General features: G+C 45.4%; 2 protein-coding genes across 4 annotated transcripts in view; both read right to left on the bottom strand.

Annotated features, from left to right (window-relative positions):
• mmp14b (matrix metallopeptidase 14b (membrane-inserted)) overlaps positions 1–852 on the bottom strand; it is a 12,697-nt gene extending 11,845 nt beyond the window's left edge. The window contains exon 1 of the mRNA XM_079650445.1: positions 231–852. Within this exon, the coding sequence (XP_079506571.1) occupies positions 231–329 (99 nt within the window). The 5' untranslated portion in view covers positions 330–852. The remainder of the gene's footprint in view (positions 1–230) is intronic.
• A 1,917-nt stretch (positions 853–2,769) lies between these two features.
• On the bottom strand, positions 2,770–11,546 carry sall2 (spalt-like transcription factor 2). Of its 3 annotated transcripts, none has more exons than XM_079650442.1 (4): positions 11,462–11,546; positions 9,132–9,278; positions 3,525–7,357; positions 2,770–3,372 (listed from the first exon to the last, which is right to left on the bottom strand). In XM_079650442.1, exons 2-4 carry the CDS (start codon positions 9,205–9,207, stop codon positions 3,061–3,063), a joined length of 4,221 nt encoding a protein of 1,406 aa, XP_079506568.1. In that variant the 5' UTR covers positions 9,208–9,278; positions 11,462–11,546; the 3' UTR covers positions 2,770–3,060. The 3 variants fall into 3 exon arrangements, with proteins under 3 accessions (XP_079506568.1, XP_079506567.1, XP_079506569.1); XM_079650441.1 differs by lacking the exon at positions 11,462–11,546 and adding an exon at positions 10,951–11,455; XM_079650443.1 differs by lacking the exons at positions 9,132–9,278; positions 11,462–11,546 and adding an exon at positions 10,951–11,455.
• Positions 11,547–11,638: the final 92 nt, after the last annotated feature.

The following is an 11,638-nucleotide window of genomic DNA, read 5'->3' on the forward strand; positions in this document are numbered from 1 at the left end:
CCCTAAACTCAGTATTTATTTATCTAAATCTATAGGCCTACCTTGATTTTGGACTATTGAGCTGACGTTATTCCCAAACTCTGGATTTCTTTGTCTGGCTTCAGTCCTTCATTCTGGATTCATGTATCTAACTTAATTGGATTTTGGATTCATTTATCTAACTATAATTCTGTATAGCTTTACTCCTCTATATTAAGGACGTTTTGTCCACCGTTGCCTGTACTCCTCACCTGTGGATTGACTTGTCGCTCCGTCGCTCCCTGTGCGCTCAGCTCCCACGCCACCGCAAGCAGCAGCAGTCGGATAAGCGATTTGAGCTCTGGCGCCATCACTCGTCTCTCCAAAAAAAACTAATCAAAAACGCACAGATCTTCCTGTAACAGTTTGCGCAATATTCACTTTGCTATTTGTCAAAACATTGTGAAAAACGTGTCCCATAAACGAAATCGGCGTGACCACGATAGACTTTGCGCAAAGCTCAAAACGCGTTTCCAGAAGATGTGTGTCTTCACAACGTATCACTTAAGTTACCTAAACCACGAGAGGTATTTGTCCAGTCTGTGCATTTTTCTTGCTTTTTGGGGAAACTTAACCAAATTATCAGACGTTCTCGGGAGCAGGAAGTCTGAAGGAGGGGCTCGGGAGCTGCAGCCTGTGCGTATTTTATGTCCAAATTGAGCTTGCGCTTTGCTCCAGATGTTGCAGCCGACTTTGTTTTCGTGAGGCAGTCTTTACTCCTCGCTGTCCTGTCTTCTCCACCCTCTCGTCAGCTTATTTTGATCCCCTCTCCTCTTCCCCTCTCTCACCGCTGCAGACGTGGTAGTTCGATACTCCCCGGAGACTTTAGCTGGAAAGCAGAGGGTTGTAAACCTCACCTCCCCCTCCTAAAACCGCCCGCCCCTCCAACATAGAGGGCTGGAATCAACTTAGTGACCTTCACATTAGACTTGGCATAGTTTGATTTTACCTTCAGGCTGTGATTAAATGCCTAAAATGCTCCATAGAAATGCATGAAGCTATTTTCTTGCAAGCCATAGACAAAACAGTAACATGCCTCTGAAAAGTGAATTGTGTTATTTTTGGGGTGATTTACCAATATATCACTATATTTTCCCTCATTAAACGGAACAAAGAAACATACACTTAATCAATTTGTTTGTGTACCATCTTCAAACCTTTTTGCGCCCTTGCACTTTACAGCCATACTATATTATTAAGATGTTGTCTTTATTGTCTTAAACTGTTCAGGTTTTAAGCTTGGGAAATGTACATTTAGTTTATTAAAAGCTGCTTTTATCGGAATGTGTTTTATACTCTACAGATGAATACTTTCTCTCACTGATTCTAATGAGTTCTTCTCAAAAAGTCCCAAACAGCAACCAATTGTGTTTTGAAAGGGGAATTGCGCCCTCTATTGCACACATTGCACATACATTTAAATACTTATATGACATATAATGTATCCTCTTATTATATATATATATCTATGAATGACAATGACCTCATGATAATTTCTGCTTTATTTAAGAGGAAAACAAATACTAGAAATGTATCTTTGTAAAGACATGTTGTTGGTTTGGTACCAGATAACAGATCCAGGCGGTGTCCATTGGCATGCATGTGGTAGCACTCATTTGTTCGTTTTAATGGCAGCTAAGGGTTGGACATGGCATAGGCTGATGTGGGCATGTTGCCTATGTGTGTGCACGTGCATTCAAAGACACATTTTGGATTAAAATGTTGAAGACATTAGATGCAATCGTCCTTTTACCCACTTTATGTGTGCACATACTGTAGCTCAGCTGCTGTGTTGGCCACAGCTAAGGAAAGACAGCTGGCCTCCTGCTCTCCCTTTGGTTGATGTGATACAAGAGAAGGAGCTTTGATTGTCTCTGCAGAGAAAACAGATCAGTGACGTGTGACTTAGGGATGATGGCCGTCATGAGTAGACACCTGACCCAAGGCAAGCATAATTACGTGGAAATTAAGTCAGTACACCAATTACAGCTGGATATTTTTTTCCAAATATTTTTTTATATGGAGATACTGAAACAGCTTACAACAAACAGACATAGCCTTTTGATATATAGTAACTTAAAGTTTTAGTAGCTGAAAAATTGTTACAGATATCACTTTTTGGACCAAACAACAATCAAAATATTCACAAACTAAAGGTCAAAGGTCACACACAAGACCATGTCCATACTGGGTTCACAAACACTACTGCTGTGCTTCTTGTAAATCACAATGACATAAGTGAGGAGCTTATATGAACCACAAGATGGGGGACAAAAGACGTAATATTAGCGACAGAAACACATTCAGTGTGTTGGCCTTTTGTGCTCTTGCAAAAAATGTTGCTTTCTTAATTTCCTCATTTAAATGAGTTCCTTCTGTGCTTGAGGGAAAGAATGCTATGATAATGCATAATATAAAAACAGACCTAGGTCGATAAGCACTTGCAAGAAATCACATTTTGGTTAGCTTGAGCCTCCTTTGGTGCCAGTTGGATCCGATTTGGTACATGGCACAATAAGACAAGTACCGAAATGTTTACACACTGACCCAAAATTATTTTGAAACTATTATTTTAGTGTAGGCTATTTGTTTAACCCTATCTATAAGTGCCTGGGAAGTTAAAACAAAGAGCACCCTAATATTTTTTGACCCAGGTCTGATATTAAACATTGATACAACAGTGATGCTCTTTTTTTCTTCTTTTTTTTACGTTAGAATGTGCAACACACTATTATCAACTTCAACTGGAAAATGAAATTGTCACTTTTTATCAAATCCAGCAAAATCTGAACTTTGTTACTACTTAATATTTTTATCTTTATTGATACATAAGCTGTCTTCTTTTTTTTTCCTTTTTTTTTTACACAAGACCAAGCTGGTCAAATCACAACTTTCACATACAAACATATTACTCTGACTATGAACCTGACAGGTACTTGAAATGTGTTATGGAAGCATTACTATGCAAATGTTCATACAGTTTCACCAAAAAGGTAACCATTGTTTGGAAACAGCCAAACGTTATTCAGCCATTACGCTGAGTTATGGCTCTTCACTAGACTCTTCCTCAGCTTCCTCATTGGATTTCAAATCCATCTGAGAATGAATGGGTGATTTTGAAGACCGTCCCGACTGATTTTCTCCTTGGCTGCCAGCTGTTGGATCATCAGTTGGCTCGTTACTGGTGTTGAGGAAAGCTTGGTACTGGTTCCAGAAGCCCGCTGAGCTCCTGGTGGCTGGAATGTTCAAGGAATTCATCGATGTAGAAGAAGAAAGTTGGTCAGCTGAAGAACGACTACTCCGGACTGGTGGACGTGTTGTTTTGGATGCAACACCATGATGCTTCATGTGCCCCTGCGAACATAAAGTCATTATTTAAACCAAGTAGTTTAGTACTTAAGTTCTGTAATTAATTTGTCAAATATTGTGTCAATCTCTTGAAAAAGCACTGTACTAAAACATCTCTGCCAACTTGTTGTTTTAATATCAACATTTTGGTATTTCACCTTCAGTCCACTGCGACTGGCATACTCTTTTCCACACTCAGCACAGCTATAAGTCTTCTTTTCAGGACGAGACATCGGGGATGGGAGGGTTGGGGCAAGGTTAATGGGGACAGAACCATCCATTGCTTCAATTGGAGCCAATCCACTAATCTTAACATCTTCCGTCTGCTCTTCCCTCCCGTATGAACCAAAATGAAAGCTCTGACGTGTTTCCCTCACAAACGTGCTATCTCTCTGAGATGCACCTTTTCCATCAGCACCAATAGTGTCAGCAGTCTCCACAGTGGACGTCATGTTGGGGTTCTCGTCAGGCATAGTTGCTTTGTCTTGCTTTGGTGATGCTGGTGGAGAAGACTCGTCATTGTTTTCTTCCATGGGTTCTGGTGATTGAGGCCTTGGGGAGACAGACTCTGATACTAAGGTTGGTGTTGCGATAACATTTGTTATATCTTGACTCAGGTTGGGGTCAGAGGAGGTACTGGGACAGGTGTAAGCAGAGGGGTCAGCAAGGGCAGGTGTGCTTTTAAAGTCCTCCAGATTTGATCTGGAGCCACAAAGGGCTTCGAAGGAGGTGGCCGCTTCATCTTCTCCACAGTCTACTTCCATAGCGTTCAATGAAACTGGTGTTTTGGTAACAGTGGAGGAAATTGGTGAGGGGCTGGATTTAGGATGTTGGACATTGTTAGTAGCTTGCTCAACCTGGTTATCTTTGCTAACTTGGGAAGCTTGTTCTGTCTGTTGAGAGACTGGCAAGGGGGCACTGACACAAAGGACAGGGGGTTCCACACTGCCTGGGGGTGGAATTTGTGTGGTGGGATTCATAAAGGGGTCAGGGCTAAGGTCAGAGGGGGGAATAAGGTCAGGACTGGAGGTCCCAGACTTCCCAAACTCAACTGATTTCGTACTGCCGGACACAGGAACCGGGCCAACTGCTGGAGATTGAAATTGTGAGCTTGGGGCTGGGCTCCTAGAGTGGCCTGCTAAAGGAGGTGTTTTAGTAGAGACAGTATTTGGGTCAGTCGATTGGGATTGAGACTCAGGTTTTGCCATAGATTCAGTTGGCATCTCATGTGCAGGATCCTCCGTGCCATCTGTTGGCAACTGTCCACCAAGGTGCATACGGATGTGGTGCTGGAGCACTAGAGCGTTAGTAAACTTACGCTGGCACAGTGGGCAAGAGTTCTGGACACGTGCATTTGGAGGTCGGGCATGATGAGTGGCTAGATGTGACCGCAGGCTGCCTTTGGTAGAGAAGGATCTGCCACATATCTTACATGGAAAAGGGCGTTCTCCGAGGTGTGTCGCCTGATGCAGACGCAGTGCTCTTGGACAGCTCAGGACCCGTAGACACACCCCGCACTGATTGCTTGTCAGGTTACCAGCTGGACCTGTGATGCTTAGTGATGGTAGCAAGCCCCCTGCCATGGCACTCGTTCCATTGGCACTCATGCCTAGGGCAGCAACCATCTCATGGGTGAAGTTTGCAACAGAAGTGGAAGCACGAGTCGAAGATGGTGGGGACGCCATGACGTATGTGGTCGAAGTGTTTGCATTTTTGAAACGACTGTTGGCTGAACTTGAAGAGGTAGTGGCACTTCCGGATAACATCTCAAGAATGGAGGAGGAAGTAGAGGAAGACAGCCATTCAGATGAGGAATGGGGGGCCTTCTCTAGCTTTTCCACCAGCCTCTGCAGCTTTGAAGTTTCAGATGTAGGAGTGGCTGACGGCAGGGAGGATTGAGTGTTGGTGGTTTGACCTTGGACTTTAGGAAATGAAGAGAAAGGAAAAGAAAGCTGAGAATGGCTAGATGAAGCAAGTTGGTTGGAGCCTGGGGCAGAGGGGAGCTGGTTGCGCATCAGGCCCAAGGCTGCATGGTTGTAGAGGGATGAGTGTGCTGTAGGGGTAGAGGAAGATGTGGAGACAGATGGGAAAAGGAGCTTAGGCAGGTGGGCTAGCTGGGAGTATGCAGCAGGAGTAAGCATTGGGGCATGAGGGGGAGTGTTTTCATCAAAGTGCTGCTGCTTGGCACCCTTGAATAAGCCTGTGAGGCTGGAAGACGATGACATGGAAGGGTTGGAGAGGAGGGAGGTAGCCAGAGAAGAGGATGAAGTTGAAGAAGAGGAGTGGGATGCGCCGATAGAAGCTGCAGCTGCTACAGCCGCAGCCCTATTAAGCTGCAGAAGAGAGTGGGAAATCAAAGCCAGGTCTACACTAGGGGGCAAGGGTAGGGAAGAAGGAGTAGATCCTCCAGAGGCTCCCAGAGAAAAGCCTGTGCTGGTACCACTGCCCTCCACATTATCTCCACATGTTTCATCCTCAGGCCAGCCTTTTGGCCTCATCTGCATCATATTCATGCCACTAGTACTGCTACTACTGCTCATGCTCTGTCCCATTTCAGCCCCCCCAGTGGGTCCTAATGCTACTCCAAACAAGGATGGTGGCAGGAGTGAAAGTGAGAGCTCTGGGTTTTGCTCACGATGGCGTAGGAAGTGCACCTTGAGATTGCCCCTTGTGGTGAAGCGGCTGAGGCACACTGGGCACTGGTAGGGTCGTTCCCCTGTGTGCGAGCGTAGATGTATCTGTAGGGAAGAGTCACTACTGAATGCTTTTCCACAAAAGCGGCAGGCATGTTGCAGTCGGCCTGTGGAGGCGGAGCCTGAAGAGGAAGGTTCTATCCCTGCAGAGAAAGATTGCAGGGCATTTTGGGAGTTTTGGACCATAGATACTGATGTGGGGAGGGATGAGTTTAGGAAGGACAGCCCACTGTGCCCAGTCACTGAAGTGGTATTTGGAGATTTCTCATGAAGATAGCGGGTGGGGAGAGCTAATGACAAGGCTAGCGGATAGCTGGAAGAAGCCATGGACATGGCGGAAGAGGAAGAGGTGGGGGGTGCCGAGGATCGGGAAATCCCCCTCAGATAACCATGAGCCCCTCCAGTCCCTCCCATCCCTTCCATCTGGGATTTGTGGGGCTGCAGGATTTGAGACAGGGAACTGCTTGGCTTTGTGGGTTTGCTGGCTGCCTGAGAAGGGAGCAGGGAGGAGAAACATGCCAGGAGAGGAGCAACAGAGGTGGACGGCTGAGGTGTGGTTGGCTGGGTATTTGGGCTGGCTGCCCTTTTGCTGCCTTCCAGGCAGAGCTGAGGCAGGGGGGGGAGGAGTTGCTGGGAGGGTGTGTCTATGGTATAGGAGGCTCCACCGAGGCGTAGCACCTGTCTACAGATCTCCTCTGTTATCTGCATTTGATGGATCTGCCTTTGCTGAAGGACCCGGAGCTCCTCCAGTATAAGGGCGATGCTCAGTTGGGCCCTAGAGGGTGCAGCTGAGGCTGATGTCACTCCTGGGCTAGGTATTGGAGTAACAGGACTTGGGGGTCCCTCAGGCACACGGCTAGGGCTTCCAGGGTGTGGCGGTGGACATAGGGAGGCAGAGGATGATGAGGAGGAAGAAGAAGTAGTAGTGGTGGCTGACAGCCCCAACTTGGGAGAGGCCATGTGTGCGCTTCGGGAAGGGGGGCTGAGGGCACTTGCAGAAGATGTAGGGTTGCAACCAGGCTGTTGAAAGGGTGGATATTGAGTTTGGGACGAGAGAGAGGAGAACGGGAAGTCAGGAGAGAGGGGGGGTCCTGGGTCTTTGAGGGCCTGGTGGGAGGGCTGGCTGGGTGAGCAGGATATCAGTGGACCCTCAGTAGGTAAAGAGGGGGTCTGAGAGCCCTTGAAAAATGAACGGACAGCGAGGGGCAGCTGGGAGCTTTGAAGAGAGGTCGATGGAGAGCACAAGGGAGAATCCAGGATAAATGGAAAGGAGTTTGACTTCATTGCCAAGTTGTCATCTAAGAAAATTGAAAGAAGAAACACTAAATGTAATCATACCACCGTCAATGAAAACAAAATAATAAAAGTTTACATTATGGTCTACAATCTTTTCCATGATATAGGACACAACATAAAATACCAGTAGTGAAAAGTACATTATCTTATTAGGTGACTAATGTGTTGGAAATGGATGTATTGGCTTTTTATCCTCTGGGATTAATTTACACTAGTTTATGATCCACTACCACACACACACACACACACACACACACACACACACACACACACACACACACACACACACACACACACACACACACACACACACACACACACACACACACACACACACACACACACACACACACACACACACACACACACACACACACACACACACACACACACACACACACACACACACACACACACAGTTTCCAGGGCAACACAAGACAATGGACTTTACCTTACCCCCTCCCAAATAAAAAGAAGCCACATCCATACACTCTCCCATCCCTGCGCCTCTCGCTTTCTTCCCTCCTCCATTCAAGCTGTCTTTCTTTCATCTCCTTGAAAGAGCCCTGCACCCAGTAGTCCAGAGTGGTGCTAAGGGTTAGGTCCTGCGTGGGTACTGGACACTGTACTGGTAGCCTGATTGGCTGGCAGACTTGACCTCTAACACTCTGAGGTCGCATTCCTGATTTGGTTTAGGGCCAGGCAGAGGAAGAGAGGTGGCTCAAAAGAAAACAAACAGCCCCAAAAACAGACATGACAACTCACAGACCATCTACAAGCTAACTTAGCCGGAAAAAAAAGCACAAGAGACTAATGTTAAAGCACGTACACACAAAATACCTGCCAATGCAACACACACACACACACACACACACACACACACACACACACACACACACACACACACACACACACACACACACACACACACACACACACACACACACACACACACACACACACACACACACACACACACACACACACACACACACACACACACACACACACACACACACACACACACACACACACAGGGGTATGTTCATGCTTCAGTGCCCAGCAACAAAGCTGAAAGGGGACAATAGGGTCTAATGCTATTGCAGTTTGAGCACCTTATAGTGCCTCACAAAGTTTCCTTTTACTTGACCTTCTCATCTTTTTGCTTCAACCACAGTATCTTGCCTCTCGTAAACACATTTTCAAATGCACTATACATTGTTTTTAAATAAGTGTTTCTCTGGGGATTTACTGTATATCCCCCTATTCTGGGTGGTCTGCGTCTTTGAACCAGTGGCAGTGATGAGGAGTGAAGACATTTGTATTTAGTAGGGAAAAGAAAGCAGCTAATGGCAGCAACCAGAGAATGAATTAAAGACTGTCTGTAGGCCAATTCTTCCAACAAGGCTTCTCTTTCTTCTTAGCGTTCATGTATGACAAAATGTAAATTGAATGGATGTAAATGTTTAATATTTCTGGTAACAAACATTTAGAAATGGAGATAAAATAACTACCTCCTAATCAACAATATTCTTGTGACCGATTACATTTCAATTCTAAAACCGGTATTTCCTATAAGAGGTTAGGCAAGACATCCTATAGGTAACAAGTTTTACAAAAAGTTAATTTGTTAGTTTAATGTATGCATTAGATACACTATTCCAATGACAAATCAACTGGAACAATCTCTGCATGTTGAGGTAAAGTTAATTATTTGAGGTGAAACCAATCCCACTGAATAATGAGTAATCTATTGATATATAGTCTAATTCTCACCATGCTCAAGTATCCGACAGGCACCGAGGGTCTGGTTCATAAGCTGCTGAGGTCGTTTCTGTTTCCGACGGGACATGCTTCTGCAGGATGGGACCGACGCAGGGGCGCATTGGCCAACACACAACTTTTATTCTTTCTCCCTGTGCACTGAAAAAAGTAGGTATCTAAATTACTAAGAGGGAAACAATAGAAGAAAACCTAAAGTATCATCTCAAAAAATTTGACAATGGACCCTCCGGATTGATTAGTCTCAATAAAGCTTGTCCATGTTGATGGCATTATGATGCAGAGAAAGAAAAACAGAACTAAAGTGCCAAAGACGCATGTGTGACAGTTTCTCTCAACAAGTCTTCCTTTTCTCAAAACTCACCGTTGGCCCTCCTACACACACACACACACACACACACACACACACACACGCGCGCCCTCACACACACACAGCCCACTTGTTCATCCACTACTTTGCATTCAAATGGCGAGTGAACACCCCTTCTTTTGAGGAGCCAAGAGTCCACTGCCTTGCTTTAGTAAACCCTCACACATTGACGCTCAAGTTCGTCACATAAAGGCCCTTTCCTGCGCTTCTGATTATTGATATGATCCTCTAACATCTGGACGACACAGTGTGTTTACCAGTGTGTAACAGAAGGAAACGGTTAGGATTAAGACAGCTTGGTTAAAATAATTCTGCGTTTTACTTTTTGTTATATTACATCAAATGTATTAAGTCAGAGGCCTCACATGCCCATATCCTTGTCTATTCAGGCTGTGTGATATGTGAGGTGTCTGTGCTCCAGTCGCCTCTAGAACAGGCTACTGTGTGAGCTCAGTAAACAGAGTGGCTGAAATGAGGTGGAATTTGCAACAATGGCGTAGAGGGAGCACAGCTGAGTGAACATCACCCTCTTAGAGCCTCTCCAACACATAAGGCCACTGACTGGAGGCACAATGCTCCCTTTTCACCCTCATCCCCACCGCTTACCACGTGGAGAGAGGTAGTGAAAGAAAGACACAGGCACAGAGTGAGGAGGAAAATCATTTTTCACCCGGGCCCTGTGACACCCCCCCACCACCACCAACACCAACACCCCCTGTCTCTCTAAGACTTGGGCAGAATAATAAAATGCATCCAAGGTTTGACATATAGTCTAAATGTTATAGGTCCTCAGCCGATTACAGTCAAATCGACTAATAATGTATCAAAATTATTCTTTTTTGAAAAGGTCTTCAAGTTCCATTGTTGGACAGTTTACTGTAAAAGCGATTTATTTGTAATATGATAAATTTGACCTCCGGAATTGTGTTTTAATCCGTAGTGGACATATGGACACTTTTTATATGTAAATCGAGCAGTGATTTCCGTGCAGTATAAAATGATTAAAACGAAAATAATTAGCCTATTAACCTATAAACATGCTCGTCATTGTGTAATCGATACTAATGTGTCAAAGAGAAAGAAGTGAGAACTCCAATAGTTGTTATGAAACAGTCAAAAGATAGAATATCGTTGCTTTTTTTAAACCAGAACTCTATTGTGCCAACAACGCATTCGTATTTTTCGTGCCATCTTGCCATTACGACGGTCGGACGTGTTTTTTACACCAATGTTTGGAACAAGCGCAAAATACGGTGGAGAGATGCGCGTCCCCGCTACTGTACGGCGACCTGTTGCACGCCAGGCGCGCTCCCACATCATAACAAGTTATGATTCATAAAATATTATGACTTCTCGAAAAAATACAGTCCCGGATGTGCATTTCCCCCACAGGCCGCTCGTCGCCGACACAACCGCTTTAAATATAACACAAAAACAACTTACCATGTTTGAAACGATGATTTTTGGCAGCGATATTGTGTAATGACACGGGGGGAAAAGCTCAGGAGCTTAGGTTGGGTAAGATCGGCTCTCGTCTCTCAGCCGGGACACTGGCGCAGCAATTCCCTATTCACACTCAGGGATGCGCAGTCGGACAGCCGCATTTTTTTTCAATTATTTATCTCCGTCGCAAATCGCGTTTCTTTCTCTTTTAACAAAGGGTTATTATGCCTGAATGTATTTACTGATAGTCCTGTGTCGGGAGGAGAAGCAGGGGCGGTGCTGCGGGCTACTCGCTGCACGGGGAGGATTATTTTGTTGGCCGTGCGTGCTGCTCTTCCTCTTTTCTTTGTATTTGTCGGGGCCTGCTGCTGTCAGGCCTGTCTGCGCTCTCTGCGGTACTGTCTGGCTGTCTGTCTGTCTGCTTAGCAGGCTAGCTGTCTGTCTGCCTGTCTCTTATAATTAATGGCCCTCGCCGCCAGACGGTCCTCTGGGAAACAGTGACCACGGTTACCTCCACATTGGCTCTCAGTGTGCATGTCACACAGGCCCGGCCACACAGCTGGGCTCAATCAGGCTGACTGGGAGATTGGTACAGGTGTGCATGATTGTACCCCCGCCCCCCCAGGTTATCATAACAAATCATATTTCATATTTTTCATATTTTAATAAAAAAATCACATTTCGTCTC

The sequence above is a fragment of the Notothenia rossii genome (assembly GCF_949606895.1).
Source record: "Notothenia rossii genome assembly, chromosome: 9".
NCBI lineage: Eukaryota > Metazoa > Chordata > Actinopteri > Perciformes > Nototheniidae > Notothenia > Notothenia rossii.